Raw genomic sequence first — 21,825 nt, 5'->3', positions numbered from 1 at the left:
AGCGCTACAGTACAAGTGGGTGATGGAGTGAGCAGAGATCATAATGTGTTTGAAAAGTGTGTGAGCTGATTATTTGTCTGTGACCCCACCTAAGGATAAACAGTTCCACAACCACATTACAAACACCCAACACATAGATCCATGTCTGTTCATGGGCTTCTTACCTCATGTCATATTGAAAATAATAACTAATGTTTGTGTGCGTGTGTGTGGATCGGGGGAAGGGGGGTATTATTTAAAATATCACTCAAAACAGATTGATGTATTTGTGTTTGTGTCTAGAATAGTTTTTGAGGCTTCTATTATATTCTGTTTTCTTGCTTCCACACAGGATGACAATCTGCCAAACAGGGGAGACACAGGACACACTATGGCAAACACACCTTTTATTTCTGCAAAGACAGACAGGCCAATCAGAAGCTGACTTTACATTCACAGCTGATTACATTCAGAGTATTCTTTAAATATATTCTTTGTCTGTATCAATGTAGTAAAATAAGATAAGTTAAAAACTTGTTGACCAAAATATTAAGTGGGTGCAAAGGGCAACACCTATTTGTATCAGTGAGTTGTGTGAAAGTGAAATCTTCAAACTTTTATTTTAATGCTACAAAACCCTTCTGACCATTTTACTGAATTTGGACTTTTATGTTGCACTACACTACATACCCTTCCTTCTCCTCAATGTGTTTGTGAGGAGTCTGACCCCAGTTCCCAAAGCTGACACACTAATGCCTCCTACTGCAGCAGGGTCCTAGCCTGGCTCATACCAGACCATTACCCAACTGAGAATACTCACAACAGCTTCACTGATGATCCCATTAGTAGCAAAAACCCAGGGTAGAGTGTGTGAGTGAATGTGGTCTGGACTCTGTGCAGGAGGGTCATTGTGTCAGAGATGCTGTAGAAGGCCAGAGTTCCTGCCCTGTGATCCACATACACTCCTATTCTGGAGCTGGCCACTAGAGGGAGTTTAGTCTGTTCATTATTGTGGTAGAAAGAGCAGCTGGATCTGCGGAGGATCAGACTCCAGGACTGACCATTACGTCCAAACCCACACTCATCACCCCATCCTTTCCTGCTGATGCTTTTATTTGAGACTGCTATATTAACCGTACCACTCCACTCAACCTCCCAGTAGCCGCGTCTAGACACACCCTCTCTACACAGCACCTGGGGGTACCACCCATCAAATCTCTCTGGATGATCAGGATATGACTGGAGCTCATCTCTCCTCTCCACCCTCCTGTCCCCCTCAGACAGACGGAGTTTTCTATTAGCTGTGTTTGGATCCAGTGTGAAGTGACAGGAGTCTGATAAAGGAGAAGACAACACAAAGGACAGAATGCTTCAATATGTGTGTGTGTGTGTGTGTGAGACTTTGTATTCGCCAAGGTTGAATGAATGTCGGGTTCCTCTACATGTGTGTGTGTGTGTGTGTGTGTGTGTGTGAGAGAGAGAGAGAGATTTGTGTGTGTGTGAGAGATTTGTGTGTGTGTGAGAGAGATTTGTGTGTGTGTGTGTGGGTGTGTGTGTGTGTGTGAGAGAGAGAGAGAGATTTGTGTGTGTGTGAGATATTTGTGTGTGTGTGAGAGAGATTTGTGTGTGTGTGTGTGTGTGTGAGAGAGAGAGAGAGAGAGATATTTGTGTGTGTGTGTGTGTGTGTGTGTGTGTTAGAGAGATGTGTGAGTGTGTGTGTGTGGGTGTGTGTGTGTGTGTGAGAGAGAGAGAGAGATGTGTGTGTGAGATATTTGTGTGTGTGTGAGAGAGATTTGTGTGTGTGTGTGTGTGTGAGAGAGAGAGAGAGAGATATTTGTGTGTGTGTGTGTGTGTGTGTGTTAGAGAGATTTGTGAGTGTGTGTGTGTGTGTGTGTGTGTGTGTGTGTGTGTGTGTTTGTGTGTGTGCTTTGTGTGTTCTCAAATCACAAAATGTTTATGAAGAAGACCAGAAGACCTCTACTTTCACCTGGTAGCACAACCCCCAGCATACTGAAGGGCCAGACACACACATTCCTGCACCCACCTGTGCCTACACTATGCACTGCTGTTCACTCCAAACCCCATTTCAGCTCATCTACATGCTGCTCCAGGAGCACAAAGAGGCGGGTGCACATTGATTGGCTGTTCAGTTCATATAATAACCTTTGGCCAGAATCACAGACTAAACCTTTAATGATGCATGCTACTGGACAGGAGTGACTGGTCCATCTTTACTGGAGGACATCCCTTCCATATGGACTTCATATAGCCTGACCTGCTGTCAGCTAAACCCTGGCAGCATTAGAATGACTGGACTGGGCTAAATCTACAGGGAAATCAGGCCTGCATCTGCTCTGCTGGTTATTATGAGTCTCACATCTGTCGTTCAGAATCCACCAAGGAGAATACGGTCTTAAATATAATATAATGTATGCCACTTGATACATCCATTTCTGCATGTAATAAGACTCACATTGTAGGAATTCCTCTCTGGCTGTAGGTTCAGAAGGCAACATAGCCTGGACTTTAGCCACTATTGAGACAGAAGGAATCATATTAGAAACAGCACTGACTTAAATAAGTGGTTTAAATGTACACACACATTTACATCATAAAAAAATGTATATATCAGGAATGTCAGGAGTGTGGCCAACCTGCTGCAGATATCTTCACAAGTTCCTCTTTGCAGAAATCCTCCAGCTGCCCCTTTAGTGAGGAGACAGATTTCTTCACAGCCTCAAAAGAAAGGCTTTTGTTGACACAGGTACTGGACACGTGTTTAGTCTCAGGTGTGTTGCTCACTGACTGGAAAGTCTAAATACAGAAACAAAGAAAAGAGAGACAAAGACACAATATCATTACAGTGCACATGACACTAGTCAGGCTTATTTAGACTTAGATCTCAGTAGATCATAGATCACTATATTCCAAGGTATTTTTTGCTGATAGACCTATACAATATACTGTAAATTACAGTATGAAAATACAATTCAGTGTTATCTTTTTGGACACAAGCATACGATCCTGAGTCCCAAAAAATAAAAACCTAACAACCATGCATTTTTACAAAAACATTCTTTACAGATGTGAAAGGGCATGGGGTCTGTTAAAGTGCTGCGAAAGGTAGATTGATGCCATCAGCACATCCTGAGCCCTCATAATCTATCAGCAGTTACCTTGAGGAAATGGATGTGGTCCTCTGTGTGTGAAAGCTGCTCCAGCTCAGCATCTCTCCTCTTCAGCTCAGCAATCTCCTGCTCCAGTTGCTTCAGATGTTCTTCAGCCCGACTCACCTCAGCCTTCTCCTGAGCTCTGATCAGCTCTGTCACCTCAGAGCGCTTTCTCTCAATGGAGCGGATCATCTCAGTAAAGAGCCTCTCACTGTCCTCCACTACGGTCTGTGCAGAACTCTGATACGAGACACACAAAAACACGTGATCCATCTTAAGCTGCCCTCACTCTTCCACAAAGCCTGTTACCCACAGTGTGGCTTGGAAAGTGACTGAGCATTACTCATCTTTAGCTAAGTGGACAAGAGCCCTGGTCCCAAACTGAGGCTGTGTATGTCTCGTCCAACAACCAGCTGCTGTTCTCTCCTGTGGTCAGTACTCACCTTGAGCGTCTCCACAGCCTTCCTCAGCTCCTGCAGCTCCTTCTCTCTCTCCAGGATTCTCTGCTGAAATTTCCTCTGGGTCTCTCCCAAGTGTGTCTATGTTGAACAAATGCATCACATCCACACTTCAGTTATCATAAAATTACTGGGCCTGTTAGACAATTCCTCAAGTGCAAACTGCTTCATCAAGGTGAGCTCATGATCACATGGTTAAGGTGTTGATCTTGAATGTTACTGTTGAGCCGATTACTAAGGAGGCTGTCATTACAGGCTGTTACCATCTGATTTTTTTACTTCAATAGAGAGATGTGATCTCATGCCGTTGTTATTCACTCACTAGGTAGCTGTAACTGAACTCTAGGGCCTACAGGATGAGTCTGGTTACACCATCTATGTTAAACCACAACTCCTGTCTTTACCTGTTTCTCCTTTCTCCCTGCAGACGCTGACACAGTGTCATGGCCTTTGTGTTCATCCATCACACAGAACAAACAGACACAAGTTTGGTCTGTACGGCAAAACACCTCCAGAGGCTTCTCATGTTGGGTGCAGACCCTCTCCTGTAGCTGACCTGTGGCATCCACCATCTTGTGTTTTCGTCCAGGATGGAGTTCATTGTGAGCTTTGTAGTGAGTTCCACAGTAAGACAACAGACAGTCCAGACAGGACTTCACAGCTTTGAGTTTTCTCCCAGTGCAGACGTCACACTCCACATCTCCAGCTCCAGCACATACAACAGGAACAGGAACAACAGGTTGAATTCTGCTCTTCCTGAACTGTTCCACAAGCTCAGCAAAAACATTATTTTTGTTTAAAACAGGTCTTGGAGTGAACGTCTGTCTGCACTGGGGGCAGCTGTAGACTCCCTTCTGATCTTCCTGATCCCAGCAGCCCTTAATGCAGCCCGTGCAGTAATTGTGTCCACAGTTAACAGTCACTGGATCCTTAAGGAGATCAAGACAAATCGGGCATGTAAAAAGGTCCTGGTTACTTGAACTTGCTTCTGCCATTCTTCTTTTGCGGTGTGTAGTCTACCCTATCACTTCACAACTTTTCATGAATGCTAGGCTACCTAGTTTCGTTTTGCCTGAAATCAGTGCGAATGCGCAACGTAACTTCGAAATGACTTCCTAGTTGCAACATGTGTGATGGGCGTGTTCGTGCAAACAGTCGGCTGGCGACGGCGATTAACCCGTGAAGGATTTCGAGTTAGTTAAGAAAAGATATTTCCGATTTTGTGGAAATAATATTGTGTGTAGCCAAGTAATTAAATGTCCACCCTTCATCAATTAATAGCCTACCTCAAAAAAGCAGTTTACCCCTGTCTCTGAACAAAAAATGCTAAAACTCTGCTTGGAGATTGGTTTGCAAGAAGCTGCGAAACAATCACTGACCGATTTAATAAAATGACAACGTGAAAAGCTAAAGAAGTTACTATTTGTCACTACCACACACACACATAGGTAGCCTACATTTTTTTACTATTTGTCACTAGGCCTACAACACACACACACACACGAACACTCAAATAGGCTGTGTTAAATCAAGTAAAATAAAATGTAAAACTTGTATGTCAGTCATACTGTTATATTATACTCCCTCTCTACACAGCACTTGAAAACAACACCCGATAAATCCCTCTGGATGATATGACTGGACCTTTTCTCTCCTCTCCACCCTCCTGTTCCCTTCAGACAGTTCTGTGTGCTGTGTTTGGACCCAGGGTGAAGTGGCAGGAATCAGAAGACAAGACAAAGGTTTCTGAGAATACAATTTAACTGAGAGATAGAATGATTAAATGTAAATTAAGTTTAAATTCATGTTTAAATATATGTATATTTCCCTGTGGGAATGTTTCATGCAGTCTGGTTTTCAAATTAGGCCCCTTCATGTTTCAAAATACCCGATAGGCTTTTAGCATTCTAGCTCAATACTGGACCAATTAAATTAGTTTTTCTCCCAAAATTTTGACCTAAAAATGACCTAACAACAGACTGGAAATTCTCCTTTATTCTCTCCTTTAATCTCACTCTCATTTCTCACATTGTAGTCAACAAGGAGAAGATCAGAAAATACAATCCATGTCACATGATGAATTAATCTTTGATCTGATAGTTGTTCAGATAATGTAATCTCCAAGTAAGTTCTACCAGGAGACTGGTAATGTTATGTCACACATTCATTCATTAGTCCTGACCAATTACCATTATCTCCATGTGATTTTATAATGTCTCGCCCAACATGCCTGGCTCTGCTACCTGAGGTGCCAACATGGCTGCTCTGCTACCTGAGGTGCCAACACGCCTGCTCTGCTACCTGTGGTGCCAACACGGCTGCTCTGCTACCTGAGGTGCCAACACGCCTGCTCTGCTACCTAAGGTGCCAACATGGCTGCTCTGCTACCTTCTGTCATTCGATGTTTCCGTCCTCCTCCCCACCACCACCAGTTTGGTCCCTGTCCATCTGTCCAGGGGGTAGGCTCCGCAACAACTACAGACCCATATCAAATCTACCTTTCATCGGCAAAACAATTGTCTGCCTTCTTGACTTCGACTTCCTGTCTTGATCCCTACCAGTCAGGCTTTAGACAATACCATAGCACTGAAACAGCCCTGCTAAAGGTAGTTAACGATATTCGGCTAAATAACGATGCTGGAAAAACCACCGTTCTTATGCTGTTGGACCTCAATGCGGCATTCGACACTGTTGACCACAGCATACTATTAGAAACACTGTTGACCACAGCATACTATTAGAAAGACTAGAATGCTGTGTGGGTCTCACTGGCTCAGTCATCTGCTGGCTTAGGTCCTATTTAGAGCACAGGAGTTTTTATGTGTCTATTGGTCATCATGCCTCAGCTCCTATGCCCCTAACATGTGGTGTCCCTCAGGGTTCAATCCTTGGCCCTCTTTTGTTTAATCTGTACATGCTCCCTCTTGGCCAAATCATAAAGAACCATTCCATCAATTACCATAGTTACGCAGACGACACACAGTTATACCTATCCCTGTCTCCCAATGAGTTTGCTCCCCTTGAATCCCTTTTCCATTCCCTCAATCAAGTTCAAGACTGGATGTCTAAAAATCTTCTTAAACTGAATACAGACAAAACTGAAGTAATTATCTTTGGGAAAAAGAATCAGAGACTGAAGACTGCCACACTATTAGGAGTGAACGGTTTTGAGGTAGCGGAAACCGTAAAGAACCTCGGGGTTATTATTGACAGCGACCTAAGCTTCAATAGCCACATGAAGGCAGTCACCAAATCGGCTTTTTATCACTTAAAAAACATTGCGAAGGTTAAAAACTTTATATCACCGGTAGAAAAGCTTATTCATGCTTTCATCACCAGCAGGGTGCATTACTGGTCTTTTCACTGGTCTCCCTAAAAAAACAATAAAACCTCTTCAAATGATCCAAAATGCAGCAGCAAGGCTATTGACTAGAACCAAAAGAAGAGATCATATCACACCAATTTTAAAATCTCTACACTGGCTACCAGTGACCTACAGAATTGATTTTAAAATCCTTTTACTAGCTTTTAAATCTCTAAATGGCCAAGGACCTCTCTATATAGCAGAGATGTTTGAAACTTACAGCCCCTCAAGATCACTCAGATCAGCGGAAAAACTCCAACTGGTACAACCCAGCGGCCGCACCAAGCAGGGAGAGGCAGCCTTTAGCTGCTATGCGGTCCGTCTCTGGAACCGTCATCCTATAGACATCAAGACCTCTCCCACCATCTCCATTTTTAAATCTAGATTAAAAACCAAACTTTTCCACCATGCCTTCCACTAACCCACTCTTGTACCTGTGGTCTGTTAGAATTCATGTTTTTATCTGTGCTGGGTTTTGTTTTTTAATTCGTAATTTTCGTGTAATTATTTATTTTGCTTTTTTATATGTGATTGTTATGGCTATGTGAAGCACATTGGGCTACCTTTCTGTGTATGAAATGGGCTATATCAATAAAACCTGACTTGACTTGACTTGTCCAAATTATGTGGGTGCAAAGAGTAACACACACTTTTGTAATAATGAGAGTTGTGTGAAAGTGAATTATAACATGAAACCTTCAGGCACAAACATTCAAACTCTAATTTTTATGTTACACCACCTTACTGATCATTTTACTGAATTTTAACTTTTATTTTACACTATGTAATCATCATTGTCACTTTATTGCCAGACTCAAGCTCCATTCAGAAGACACAGACATGACATACAACACATATTATACATCATACAGTACTTCCATACCATCTTTTTCCTCAATGTGTTTGTGAGGAGTCTGACCCCAGTTCCCAAAGCTGAAACACTAATGCCTCCTACTGCAGCAGGGTCCTAGCCTGGCTCGTACCAGACCAATGTCCAACTGAGAATACTCACAACAGCTTCACTGAGGATCCAATATCTATATAAAACCCAGGGTAGAGTGTGTGAGTGAATGTGGTCTGAACTCTGTGCAGGAGGGTCATTGTGTCAGAGATGCTGTAGAAGGCCAGAGTTCCTGCCCTGTGATCCACATACACTCCAATTCTGGAGCTGGCCACTAGAGGGAGTTTAATCTTTTTATTATTGTGATAGAAAGAGGAGCTGGATCTGCTGAGGTCCAGCCTCCAGGACTGATCATTACGTCCAAATATACACTCCTTATCGTATCCTTTCCTGCTGATGCTTTTATATGAGACTGCTATAAAACCTGTATTACCACTCCACTCCACCTCCCAGTAGCAGCGTCCAGACACACCCTCTCTACACAGCACCTGGGGGTACCACCCATCAAATCTCTCTGGATGATCAGCATATGACTGGAGCTCATCTCTCCCCTCCCTCCCCTCCTGTTCCCCTCAGACAGATGGAGGTTTCTATGAGCCGTGTTTGGATCCAGTGTGAAGTGACAGGAGTCTGATGAAGGAGAAGACAACACAAAGGACAGAATGTTTTAATGTTAACTCTGTGTGTGTGTATGTGTGTGTGTGTGTGTATGTGTGTGTGTGTCTGACTTTGTATTCGCCCAGGTATAAATGAATGTCGGGTGCCTCTACGTGTGTGTGCGTGCGTGTGTGTGTGTGTGTGTGTGTGTGTGTGTGATTTGTGTGTTCTAGTTTTGTCTGTGTGTTCTCAAATCACAAACTGTTTATGAAGAAGGCCTCTACTTTCACCTGGTAGCACAACCCCCAGCATATTGAAGGGCCAGACACACACATTCCTGCACCCACCTGTGCCTACACTATGCACTGCTGTTCACTCCAAACCCCATTTCAGCTCATCTACATGCTGCTCCAGGAGCACAAAGAGGCGGGTGCACATTGATTGGCTGTTCAGGTCATATAATAACCTTTGGCCAGAATCACAGACTGAACCTTTATTGATGCATGCTACTGGACAGGAGTGAACCGTCCATCTTTACTGGAGGACATCCCCAACTGCTGTCAGCTAAACCCTGGCAGCATCAGAATGACTGGACTGGGCTAAATCTACAGGGGAATCAGGCCTGCATCTGCTCTGCTCACATCTGTCATTCAAAATGCCTTCATGTTGTAATGTTCACATACCCAGTCAGACTTCAGGCACTGCCAACACAACTTAAAGGAGCACTCCAGGTTTTTTCAACCTGGGTCCTATTTTCACTAGGGTTATAAAATTGGTGCAATTTTGAGTTAGAATGTTGAAACCGTCAACCTAGAAAAGGCTATACAACAGAAGTACTATCGTGAACTTGTAGAGATCACTTACACTTCCTTACTTGTAAATAAGTACACTAACTAGGCACAATGCTACTATTGCTTGTAAATAAGTACACTAACTAGGCACAATGCTATTATTGTGACTGGTCTCCTACTGTCTGATAACTAATCTGCCAACTGCCAACTACTCAATTTGGAGCCTGTTGTCGAGTAATCAGAAAACATGCAGCTCCCATGTGATAATCGACTAATAGGCAGTAAATGGTATGTGAGTTTGGACACCTGAGCCTGTTCATCTTACTGCTAAGAGTACTGTAGTAAAAATGACAGGCTCCAAATGAAATGAATGGAACACATTACTCATACACATGCATCTGCATGATGACACGTTTGCTGACTGATTTTAATTTGATGTACACTAACTAACAAGTTTCATTCTGTTCAATAGTAAATTGTTTAAATAGAGGACACTTGTACTATAGCCTGTTTTATATGAATTTTGCACTGGGGGTCAACACGAAAAAAAAGGCCAACAGTATATGAAATGTAACATCCACAATAATATGTTGAAGTGCTTAAACCTGGTCAACTATTCAGAAAAATTGATTGCAATGAAATTTGACTTTTTATTTGAAATTTGAAAGAAATTTGGAATATAAAATGTGTGTGACAAAACTCACATTGTAAGAATTCCTCTCTGGTTGTCGGTTCAGAAGCAAAATAGCCTGGACTTTAGTCACTATTGAGACAGAAAAAATCTTATTATAGAAGTTACTTACATAACTGGTGGAAATGTCAACATTGTACTAACCACATACATTACATCAACACATTGCTTCAGGATCACAGACAAGAGGGGCGTCATTTGATTGGCTGGTGATCTCAAATAACAACCTTTAGCCAGAAACACGGACTGTGCCTTTAATGACCTCTGTAACTGGACAGGAGTGACCCCTCCATCTTTAATGAAGGCCATGGCCATCCCTTCCATATGGACTTCATATAGCCTGACCTGCTGTCAGATAAACCCTGGCAGCATCAGAATGACTGGACTGGGCTAAATCTACAAATCTGCATCTGCTCTGCTGGTTATTATGAGTCTCACATAGTGTTCATGGCATTCAGAATGCCTTTATCAACCCTCCAGTGTCCACAGTCTGCAACCCAACCTCACCTCTCCACCTCACTCTCATTTCTCATACTGGATGCTGACATGATTGTGGACTTTGCATTGGTGGGCTATGCAAAACAAATGCCCAAAACCTGTTACTGCTCTGCGAGCATGACTTGCTTCCTTGCATTGCTTCCTCTATCCATGCCCTGTAAACTCCCATATTGAAATGTTGAACTTTTTAATGAAACTTGACTTGTGATTTGGAATAATGTGCTGCATGAATCTCTGACTGTAGGTTCAGAAGGCCTGGACTTTAGGCACTATTGTAATAGAAAGAATGATATTATACACAGCACTGACTTAAATAAGTGGTTTAAATGTACAAAAATGTACATCAGTATAAAAAATGTAATGTCAGGAATGTCAGGAGTGTGACCAACCTGCTGCAGATATCTTCATGACTTCCTCTTTGCAGAAATCCTCCAGCTGCCCCTTTACCAAGGAGACAGATTTCTTCACAGCCTCAAAAGAAAGGCTTTGGTTAACACAGGTACTGGACACATTTTTAGTCTCAGCTGTGTTGCTCATTGACTGGAAAGTCTAAATACAGAAACACATAAGAGAGAGAGAAAGAAAAAGCGACATCATTATAGAGCACATGACATTAGTCAGAAATCATATATTAGGGATGGCTCATATTGAGTAGATCTCAGTAGATCATAATCACAGTATGAAAATACCATTCATAGGTCTTGATAGCCAAAAAATATGAGCATTAACAAAAAAATATTCTTTACAGATGTGAAAGGGCATGGGGTCTGTTAAAGTGCTGCGTAAGGTAGATTGATGCCATCAGCACATCCTGAGCCCTCATAATCTATCAGCAGGTACCTTGAGGAAATGGATGTGGTCCTCTGTGTGTGAAAGCTGCTCCAGCTCAGCATCTCTCCTCTTCAGGTCAGCAATCTCCTGCTCCAGTTGCTTCAGATGTTCTTCAGCCCGACTCACCTCAGCCTTCTCCTGAGCTCTGATCAGCTCTGTCACCTCAGAGCGCCTTCTCTCAATGGAGCGGATCATCTCAGTAAAGATGCTCTCACTGTCCTCCACTGCTGTCTGTGCAGAACTCTGATACGAGACACACAAAGACACGTGATCCATCTAAAGCAGCCCTCACTCTTCCACAAAGCCTGTTACCCACAGTGTGTGTAGTGGCAAAAACTTTGTTTGTCCCTATGACACTTCTAATTGTTCGTCTGTTAACCACTTCTGCGGAATACCGGTGCTTGGGATTCTTGACTCGTAAAAAGATTGTCTGACCAACGTCGTCCGTGAACTGATGGTATTTATTTCTTTGAACAAATCAAAAAGAACTTAAAACATAAAGTATAGTCTCTTATTGTCTGGTTGAGCTGAGCTGAGCTGAGTTCATTCTGCGCGTTCGCGTTGCTCCTGTCACGCTCACGTTGAGTTGATGTTGACGCAGTTGACGGTCAATGATAGTTGGCTCAAGCACCGGAACCCCTCCTGTGGCCTTGGCTTGACAACCCTTTTATCACTGCACCCCCATTACCACTAGAGGGAAGGCATACTCAAAACCATTAAAACGTTCTAAATCAAATGTTGAAGGGAAATGAAATTAATAATTATTTATACATTAACTGAAACTGAAAATATGAATATGGCTCCTACAGTGTGGCTTAGAGGAACTGGAAAGTGACTGAGCATTACTCCTCTTTGGCTAACTGGACGAGAGCTCTAGTCCCTAACTGAGGCTTTATATGGCTCGTCCAACAACCAGCTGTTGTCCTCTCCTCTGGTCATTACTTACCTTGAGCGTCTCCACAGCCTTCCTCAGCTCCTGCAGCTCCTTCTCTCTCTCCAGGATTCTCTGCTGAAATTTCCTCTGGGTCTCTCCCAAGTGTGTCTATGTTGAACAAATGCATCACATCCACACTGCAGTTATAGAATTACTAAGCCTGTTAGACAATTCCTCAAGCGCAAACTGCTTCATCAGGGTGAGCTCATGAAGGTTTTGATGTTACTGATGAACCCATTACTAAGAAGGCTGTCATTACAGGCTATGACCATCTAGTTTTACGACTTCAATAGAGAGGAGGGATTTTATGCCATTTCTAGGTAGCTGTAATTGAACAGTTACACCTATATCAATGTCGCACCACATCTCCTGTCCTTACCTGTTTCTCCTTTCTCCCAGCAGAGGCTGACACAGTGTCATGGCCTTTGTGATCATCCACCATGCAGAGAAAACAAACACAAGTTTGATCTGTACGACAAAATATCTCCAGAGGCTTCTCATGTTGGGTGCAGACCCTTTCCTGTAGCTGACCAGTGGCATCAACAATCTTGTGTTTTCGTCCAGGATGGAGTTCATTGTGAGCTTTATAGTGAGTTTCACAGTAAGACCAAAGACAGTCCAGACAGGACTTCACAGCTTTGAGTTTTCTCCCAGTGCAGACGTCACACTCCACATCTCCAGCTCCAGCACATACAACAGGAGCAGGAACAACAGGTTGAATTCTGCTCTTCCTGAACTGTTCCACAAGTTCAGCAAAGATATTATTTCTGTTCAAAACGGGCCTTGGAGTGAACGTCTGTCTGCACTGGGGGCAGCTGTAGACTCCCTTCTGATCTTCCTGATCCCAGCAGCCCTTAATGCAGCCCATGCAATAACTGTGTCCACAGTGAAGAGTGACTGGACCCTTAAGTAGATCAAGACAAACAGGACATGTAAAAAGGTCCTGGTTACTTGAATTTGCTTCTGCCATTATTCTTATGCTGTGTGTAGCCTACCCTATTGCTTCACAACTTTCCATTAAGGCTAGGCATTTTGCCTGAAATCGGTGTGAATGCGCAACGAAACTTCGAAATGACTTCCTAGTTGCAACATGTGTGATGGGCGTGTTCGTGCAAACAGTCGGCTGGTGACAATGATTAACCCGTGAAGGATTTCGAGGTAGTTAAGATGTTTCCGATTTTGTGTAAATAATAATGTGTGTAGCTATAGCCAAGTAATTAAATGTCCACCCTTCATTAATTAATAGCCTACCTAAAAAGCAGTTTACTGTCTCTGAACAAAAATAGCTAAAACTCTGCTAGGAGATTGGTTTGCAAAGAGAAGTGTGACAAAATCACTCACCGAACAAATACAATGAAAAAGTGCAAAGCTAACAACTGAATATCGTTTTACTATTTGTAACACACACACACACACACACACATACACACACACACACACACACACACACACACACAAATAGGCTGTGTTAAATCAAATAAAATAAAATGTAAAATATAATACTAAAACATGTATTGTCAGTCATTCTACTGTTATATTATAGGCTACTCCTTTAAAGCACCTGAAAACAACTATTCTGAAAAAAATATTGCTAATGAAATTTGACTTGTGACTTGGAATAAAGTTTATAAAATGTGTGTGAGTCAAAAACTCACATTAACAAATTCCTCTCTGGTTCCAAAGGCAAAATAGCCTGGACTTAGTCGATATTGAGATTGATGAATCACTGACTTCAGGCGGTTATTGTAAATCTATCATTCTAACAGCCTTTTTTTATTCCATCCATGTGTTCTCTCACATTCATTGGATATATGTTATAAAATGTGGTGTCCTTTGTCTTTCACTAAATTGTCTATTTATTGGTATTATCTTGTATTATAATTGCTAATATTTCCTTTTCATTGTTTCTTTGTGTTGTGAGACAAACTCTTAAAGCACTATACATGCACAGCCAGAGACCTCGCCAAACATGCTTTTCTATTATGCTTTATGTATTATGCTTTTATGTCTTTATGCAAATTCAGGAATGTGAACTAGTGAAATGGCGTTTTACAAACGGAAGTTCGGGAGGAGCGTGACGGAATTTGCCACGCCTCCTTCTTCAATCAGTCAGGTTATTTATTCGCAGTCTACCTGCCGAAGTTGCAGCATCGGTGTTACTCCGCTCGCAACCCACCACCTCCCCTTACGCCTCCCGTCTTCCATAGTTAAAGAATAAGGGGGTGTATGGCGGAATCCTGCCCGACTCCTGCCTGCGCAGTCGACTCCGGCACGATTCCGCGAAGCCCTTCAGGACCACAGCCAGAGACCTCGCCAAACATGCTTTTCTATTATGCTTTATGTATTATGCTTTTATGTCTTTATGCAAATTCAGGAATGTGAACTAGTGAAATGGTATTATCTTGTATTATAATTGCTAATATTTCCTTTTCATTGTTTCTTTGTGTTGTGAGACAAACTCTTAAAGCACTATACATGCACAAACAGTTGATTTCCAGAGTGGCCCCATGCTAAATATACATGCACAAATAAAACAGTTGATTTCCTGGGAGTTGTATGCAGCCCCCGAATAGCACTGTGACATGCAGTGCAGTATGTAAAGCGTGTAGTAGAGGCCACAGTGATGGCCAAAAGTATTGGCACTCATGCTAAAGTTGACTGAAAAGAGGAATATAAAATCATCTTTTGGAAATTGATCTTAATGCCTTAAGTGAAAAATGAGGAAATATCTATCCTTTAAGGACACCAATTTTCTTAGTGAATGAATAATGTATCATAAATAAATAAATGTTCTTCCTTAAAATACAGGGGTCATAAGTATTCCCACCCCTATGTTAAATTCCCATAGAGACAGGCAGATTTTTATTTTTAAAGGCCAGTTATTTCATGGATCCAGAATACTGTGCATCCTGATAAAGTTACCTTGGCCTTTGGAATTAAAATAGCCCCACATCATCACATACCCTTCACCATACCTAGAGATTGGCATGGGTGTTATTTCAGTTAGCCTATTAGCTGGTTTGATGCTCATTGAGCTCAATGCAAATCAAACCAGGCTAACTGAAATAACACCCATGCCAATCTCTAGGTATGGTGAAGGGTATGTGATGATGTGGGGCTATTTTTTATTACTTATGACCCCCTGTATTTTAAGGAAGAACATTATTCATTCACTAAGAAAATTGTTGTCCTTAAAGGTTAGATATGTCCTCATTTTTCACTTAAGGCATTAAGATCAATTTCCAAAAGATGATTTTATATTCCTCTTTTCAGTTAACTTTAGCATGGGTGCCAATACTTTTGGCCATCACTGTATAAGACTTCATTATGTGTGTGGTGCATTCTGGATGAGAGATGTACCCTTGCTTATCCTATGATGTGGCTTTTTCCAGAGGCTTTATACTAACTCGATGAACTGCATAGCGGTACATAGTTTGACTGCTGCATGGTGTTGCAGATACAGAGAACATAAAGCCTCCCAAGTCCCCCTTGGGCTTACTCATGTTACTGCACCCTAATCTGGTATGTATTAGCTGATATGTATTAGCTGATATGATTATCAAACTATTTGTGTAGATCAGTAGTCTGGCCCTCACCCTGTCCAGCAGCTGAGTCATCAGGGGGCTCTTGTTGACCACAGGTCTCTGTGGGGACGTGTGTCTGCGCTGGGGGCAGCTGTAGCAGCCTCTCTGCTCGTCCTGGTCCCAGTAGCTGCTGATGCAGCCCATGCAGGAGTTGTGTCCACAGGGAATGGCCACCAGTGTCCCTCAGCAGCTCCAGACAGATCAGACAGCAGAACGAGTCCTGCTCTTTCAGACACACACACACACACACACTCACACACACAAACATACAGTCTCTTTCCCTATCTTTCCCACACACACTCAACGTGGACTGGAGTGTGTTTAGTGTTTAGGATCTGTGTTCTAGAGTGGTGTCCTGAGAAAGTGATTTCAGGAGACACGAGTGCTACAGTACAAGCGGGCGAGTTAAATGTATTTGTGTTTGTGGTAGAGACTCTCTGGACTTTACTGAGGCTTTGAGGCGTCTATATATTCTGCTGCTTCCACACAGGATGACAATCTGCCAATCAGGGGAGACACAGTAGGACACACTATGGCAAACAAACCTTTTATTTCTGCAAAGACAGACAGGCCAATCAGAAGCTGACTTTACATTCACAGCTGATTACATTCAGAGTATTTTAAAAAATGTCAATTTATTTTTCTTGGTCTGTAAGTATTAATGACAATTGAAACTAAATTACAACCTTAAAACTTCAAGCAAACATTCACAATTTTATTTTACTGAATTTTGATTTTCATGTTACATTACACCAGTACGTACCCTTCCTTCTCCTCAATGTATTTGTGAGAACTGAGGAGTCTGACCTCAGTCTGACCCCCAGCTGAAACACTAATGCGTCACACTAGCCTGGCTCATACCAGACCAATGCCCAACTGAGAATACTCACAACAGCTTCACTGATGATCCCATTAGTAGCCAAAACCCAGGGTAGAGTATGTGAGTGAATGTGGTCTGAACTCTGTGCAGGAGGGTCATTGTGTCAGAGATGCTGTAGAAGGCCAGAGTTCCTGCCCTGTGATCCACATACACTCCTATTCTGGAGCTGGCCACTAGAGGGAGTTCAGTCCCTTTATTATTGTACCAGAAATAGGACCTGGAGTTGCGGAGGTCTAGACTCCAGGATTGATCATTACGTCCAAACCCACACTCATCACCCCCTCCTTTCCTGCTGATGCTTTTATATGACACTGCTATCTCAACCATGCCTCTCCTCTCCACCTCCCAGTAGCAGCGTCCAGACACACCCTCTCCACACAGCACCTGAGGGTACCCATCAAATCTCTCTGGATGATGAGCATATGACTGGACCTCTCTTCTCCCCTCCCTCCCCTCCACCCTCCTGTTCCCCTCAGACAGACGGAGGTTTCCAGAAGCTGTGTTTGGATCCAGTGTGAAGTGACAGGAGTCTGATGGAAAAAAAGACAACACAAGGACAGAATGCTTCAGTGTGTGTGTGTGTTTGTTGGACTTTACCCAGGGATTAATGCATACTGGGGCTGTCTACATATGTGGAATGTCTGTGTTCCAATTCTGTCTGTGTGTTCTCAACTTATATATGTTTATGAAGAAGGCCTCTACTTTTCACCTGGTAGCACAACCCCCAGCATACTGAAGGGCCAGACACACACATTCCTGCACCCACCTTTGCCTACACTATGCACTGCTGTTCACTCCAAACCCCATTTCAGCTCATCTACATGCTGCTCCAGGAGCACAAAGAGGCGGGTGCACATTGATTGGCTGTTCAGTTCATATAATAACCTTTGGCCAGAATCACAGACTGAACCTTTAATGATGCATGCTACTGGACAGGAGTGACCAGTCCATCTTTACTGGAGGACATCCCTTCTGTATGGACTCAGCCTGACCTGCTGTCAGATAAACCCTGCAGCATCAGAATCAGGCCTGCATCTGCTCTGCTGGTTATAATGAGTCTCACATCTGTCATTCAGAATCCACCAAGGAGAATACACTCTATGGGAATATAATGTATGTCACTTGATACATCCATTTGTGAGGGTGCTGTGTTAACCCCTATAGATTTGTTGCATTCTTCTTTTCATGCTGACTTAATCATGTATCCGTACGTCTGGTTGAACTAATGTATTCATGAAGTTTAGGCTCTTTATATCTGTCTGGTAGCCTGGAAAATCCACATCCTGATATTCTAGAAAGATTAAGGGTCTGGCAAAGAACAATGTAATGGCCCAACTCGAGGGGCGGCAACAAGCATGCATTTAAAAATCTCACTGCACGCAAATGGATAACACTAGACCATGTTTACTCTGAATTATTTCGGACTTCGACGCAATCGGATAACACTACGACCAATGTGTACTGTTCTCCAACGTTGCAGCGCTGTCTTCATCAGTTTAGCTGGTTTCCCGGAATGTTGGGGAATGTTGGGGTTGCTCTTTGCCAGAGTGTCTCGCAGAGACAATCTCGCGAGAACTCTGGATTTCCAGGGTATCTGGTTGGTACAATAGTGCAGTTAATTCATCAGATTTCTTCCCTGAAGTTGCAGAAACAGACCAGGCTTTTACAATCTTCCTGAATGATCTTGTGCCTTTGACTTGTTTCTAGAAGAATCATTAATGACATCAATGCTAAACGAGGTGGTGTAGGAGGTGGTGGGTTGGGAGTGGTCACCAAAGCAAGTACTGTGGCTGATGAGGAGAGTTGATGGAGAGGGTGATTGATGTGAGAGGGACACAGCAAATCCGTCACATCTCCTCCCGAACCTCCTTTTAGAACGTCATATTAACACATGCACACAGGCTGATTGTTTTGTAAACCCTCCAGGTCCACAAACACCCAACACCTGCTACTGATCTGCAAGCATGACTGTCTGGGATAGACGCTGCTTCCTCTATCCATGCTCTGTAAACCCCATATTGAAATGTTGAACTTTTTAATGAAACTTGACTTGTGATTTGGAATAATGTGCTGCATGTAATAAGACTCACATTGTAGGAATTCCTCTCTGGTTGTAGGTTCAGAAGGCAACATAACCTGGACTTTAGCCACTATTGTAATAGAAATAATCATATTATAAACAGCACTGACTTATAAGTGGTTTAAATGTACACACAAATTTACATCATAATAAATGTTATATCAGGAATGTCAGTAGTATGACCAACCTGCTGCAGATATCTTCATGAGTTCCTCTTTACAGAAATCCTCCAGCTGCCCCTTTAGTGAGGAGACAGATTTCTTCACAGCCTCAAAAGAAAGGCTTTGGTTAACACAGGTACTGGACACGTATTTAGTCTCAGGTGTGTTGCTCACTGACTGGAAAGTCTAAATACAGAGAAAGACAAAGATAGACAATATCAGTACAGTGCACATGACACTAGTTAGGCTTATATAGACTTAGATCTCAGTAGATCATAGATCACTGAGTATATTTGTATATTGTGTATGTACATGTATATTTTTTGCTGATAGACCTATACAATATACTGTAAATTACAGTATGAAAATACAATTCAGTGTTATCTTTTTGGTCACAAGCATACGATCCTGAGTCCCAAAAAATAAAAACCTAACAATCATGCATTTTTTACAAAAACATTCTTTACAGATGTGAAAGGTCATGGGGTCTGTAAAAGTGCTGCGTAAGGTAGATTGATGCTATCAGCACATCCTGAGCCCTCATAACCTATCAGCAGTTACCTTGAGGAAATGGATGTGGTCCTCTGTGTGTGAAAGCTGCTCCAGATCAGCATCTCTCCTCTTCAGCTCAGCAATCTCCTGCTCCAGTTGCTTCAGATGTTCTTCAGCCCGACTCACCTCAGCCTTCTCCTGAGCTCTGATCAGCTCTGTCACCTCAGAGCGTCTTCTCTCAATGGAGCGGATCATCTCAGTAAAGATGCTCTCACTGTCCTCCACTGCTGTCTGTGCAGAACTCTGATACGAGACACATAAAGACACGTGATCCATCTAAAGCAGCCCTCACTCAGATCTTCCACAAAGCCTGTTACCCACAGTGTGGCTTAGAGGAACTGGAAAGTGACTGAGCATTACTTATTGGCTAACTGGACAGGAGCCCTAGTCCCTAACTGAGGCTGTATATGGCTCGTCCAACAACCAGCTGTTGTCCTCTCCTCTGGTCAGTACTCACCTTGAGCGTCTCCACAGCCTTCCTCAGCTCCTGCAGCTCTTTCTCTCTCTCCAGGGTTCTCTGCTGAAATTTCCTCTGGGTCTCTCCCAAGTGTGTCTATGTTGAACAAATGCATCACATCCACACTGCCGTTATGATAAAATGTCTAGGCCTGTTAGACAATTGCTCAAGCGCAAACTGCTTCATATGACTAGGGTGTTGATCTTGGATGTTACTGATGAGCCTAAGAAGGCTGTCATTACAGCCGGTGACCATCTGTTTGTACGACTTCAATAAAGAGAAGTAATTTTTTGCCGTTGTTAGTTGCTCTCTAACTTGCTGTCTAACTCAGGGATGAGTCTATAGCCTGCTTCATTCCAGTTACACCATAGCATGTTATAGAGGCTACCACAACTCCTGTCCTTACCTGTTTCTCTTTTCTCCCTGCAGACGCCGACACAATGTCATGGCCTTTGTGTTCATCCACCATACAGAGAAAGCAAACACATGCTTGGTCCGTGCGACAGAATATTTCCAGAGGCTTATCATGCTGGTTGCAGACCCTCTCCTGTAGCTGGCCAGTGGCATCAACAATCTTGTGTTTTCGTCCAGGATGGAGTTCGTTGTGAACGTTATAGTGAGTTTCACAGTAAGACAACAGACAGTCCAGACAGGACTTCACAGCTTTGAGTTTTCTCCCAGTGCAGACGTCACACTCCACATCTCCAGCTCCAGCACATACAACAGGAGCAGGAACAACAGGTTGAATTCTGCTCTTCCTGAACTGTTCCACAACCTCAGCAAAAACATTATTTTTGTTTAAAACGGGTCTTTGAGTGAACGTCTGTCTGCATTGGGGGCAGCTGTAGACTCTAATTTGATCTTCCTTATCCCAGCAGCCTTTAATGCAGCCCATGCAGTAATTGTGTCCACAGTTAATAGTCACTGGATCGTTAAGTAGATCAAGACAAATCGGGCACGTAAAAAGGTCCTGGTTATTTGGAGTCGCGTCTGCCATTATTCTTTTGCGATGTGTAGGCTATGAAGGCTAGGCTACATACCTTAGTTTCGTTTCGCCTGAAACCTGTGCGACTGCTCAGCGCCACTTCAAAGTTCAAAATGACTTCCTAGTTGCAACTGTGTGTGATGGGCGTGTTCGTAAAATAGACGCCTGCGATTGATAGATCTCAATACAAATTTCAAGTTTTTGCCTGAAATTGCACTGTGCCTATTTACAAGGGCATTGTTCCTACCTCTTTTGGGGCCTACCATCAAATGTTGGACCTCTATAGAAAGCTGAGAACCTGTAGTTTTCGTAAGAAACAGTCAAAATAACTGTGTGATGTACTCACACAGAGTTACAGAGGCTAGAATATAGTTTTTTCTTTCTGCCGGATTACAAGCATCTCTGAACTGACCACATTTCAGCCCTCCGGGTCACTTGATATCTCTTAGAAACACAACTGAGCCCTATAGCACCAGGTCTTGTGAGGCTGTGTGCAAAAGTAGATCAATATAGAATGAAAATAATGTAACAATGATTGTAACAATTAAAGTATCTCTTAAAGACCCTATATATTTAAACAATTAAAGTATCTCTTAAAGACTCTATATATTTAAACAATAAGAGTCAGGTGGCTATAGGCCCTGGCATTGTCCCTGTGCTGTCATACAATATTAACCATGAAATCACACTCCAGCAACAGGATATCACTTCAAGCAACACCAAAGAACTTTCCCTCTGTCGCACGCACGCTATTTGTTTATCCAGCAACGGCTTTGCAAATAACAATGTCCACAGACAAGGTAGAATATTTTGCATGACTTTTGCATACGATGTATTGCGACATCAGATGCAAGTCAAATTTGTAGTTTCTTATGTCTCATTCCATCGAACTACAGATCCGCTACCCGATCT

The 21,825-nt window shown here is 42.7% G+C and overlaps 3 protein-coding genes across 3 annotated transcripts; all 3 read right to left on the bottom strand.

The window, feature by feature from the left end:
• Positions 1-369: 369 nt before the first annotated feature.
• On the bottom strand, positions 370-4,707 carry LOC143105500 (tripartite motif-containing protein 16-like). Its single transcript, XM_076269460.1, has 6 exons — positions 4,012-4,707; positions 3,593-3,688; positions 3,156-3,389; positions 2,634-2,793; positions 2,453-2,512; positions 370-1,313 (listed from the first exon to the last, which is right to left on the bottom strand). Exons 1-6 carry the CDS (start codon positions 4,600-4,602, stop codon positions 796-798), a joined length of 1,659 nt encoding a protein of 552 aa, XP_076125575.1. The 5' UTR covers positions 4,603-4,707; the 3' UTR covers positions 370-795.
• Positions 4,708-8,412: 3,705 nt separating this feature from the next.
• On the bottom strand, positions 8,413-16,206 carry LOC143105637 (E3 ubiquitin-protein ligase TRIM47-like). Its single transcript, XM_076269676.1, has 7 exons — positions 15,811-16,206; positions 12,594-13,118; positions 12,227-12,322; positions 11,290-11,523; positions 10,839-10,998; positions 9,965-10,023; positions 8,413-8,502 (listed from the first exon to the last, which is right to left on the bottom strand). Exons 1-7 carry the CDS (start codon positions 15,940-15,942, stop codon positions 8,413-8,415), a joined length of 1,296 nt encoding a protein of 431 aa, XP_076125791.1. The 5' UTR covers positions 15,943-16,206.
• Positions 16,207-16,329: 123 nt separating this feature from the next.
• LOC143105636 (tripartite motif-containing protein 16-like) lies at positions 16,330-21,007 on the bottom strand. Its single transcript, XM_076269675.1, has 6 exons — positions 20,335-21,007; positions 19,929-20,024; positions 19,481-19,714; positions 18,946-19,105; positions 18,769-18,828; positions 16,330-17,208 (listed from the first exon to the last, which is right to left on the bottom strand). Exons 1-6 carry the CDS (start codon positions 20,923-20,925, stop codon positions 16,685-16,687), a joined length of 1,665 nt encoding a protein of 554 aa, XP_076125790.1. The 5' UTR covers positions 20,926-21,007; the 3' UTR covers positions 16,330-16,684.
• Positions 21,008-21,825: the final 818 nt, after the last annotated feature.

This window comes from Alosa pseudoharengus, unplaced genomic scaffold, assembly GCF_046254945.1.
Source record: "Alosa pseudoharengus isolate Yale_2024_CS ecotype anadromous, Long Island Sound unplaced genomic scaffold, YU_APseudo_1.1 YU_APseudo_1.1_scf_6, whole genome shotgun sequence".
Taxonomy (NCBI): Eukaryota; Metazoa; Chordata; class Actinopteri; order Clupeiformes; family Clupeidae; genus Alosa; species Alosa pseudoharengus.
Note: the sequence above shows the minus strand (reverse complement) of the source record. Positions and strands in the feature narration are given on the sequence as shown.

Coding starts and splice junctions, on each gene's coding strand:
- LOC143105500 (XM_076269460.1), bottom strand. CDS start 4,602: ATGGCAGAAGCAAGTTCAAGTAACCAGGACCTTTTTACATGCCCGATT. Junction 3,689..4,011: donor CAGGGAGAAAGGAGAAACAG/GTAAAGACAGGA, acceptor TGTTCAACATAG/ACACACTTGGGAGAGACCCA. Junction 3,390..3,592: donor AGGCTGTGGAGACGCTCAAG/GTGAGTACTGAC, acceptor GTCTCGTATCAG/AGTTCTGCACAGACCGTAGT.
- LOC143105637 (XM_076269676.1), bottom strand. CDS start 15,942: ATGGGCTGCATCAGCAGCTACTGGGACCAGGACGAGCAGAGAGGCTGC. Junction 12,323..12,593: donor CTGGGAGAAAGGAGAAACAG/GTAAGGACAGGA, acceptor TGTTCAACATAG/ACACACTTGGGAGAGACCCA. Junction 11,524..12,226: donor AGGCTGTGGAGACGCTCAAG/GTAAGTAATGAC, acceptor GTCTCGTATCAG/AGTTCTGCACAGACAGCAGT.
- LOC143105636 (XM_076269675.1), bottom strand. CDS start 20,925: ATGGCAGACGCGACTCCAAATAACCAGGACCTTTTTACGTGCCCGATT. Junction 20,025..20,334: donor CAGGGAGAAAAGAGAAACAG/GTAAGGACAGGA, acceptor TGTTCAACATAG/ACACACTTGGGAGAGACCCA. Junction 18,829..18,945: donor CATGAAGATATCTGCAGCAG/GTTGGTCATACT, acceptor CTATTACAATAG/TGGCTAAAGTCCAGGTTATG.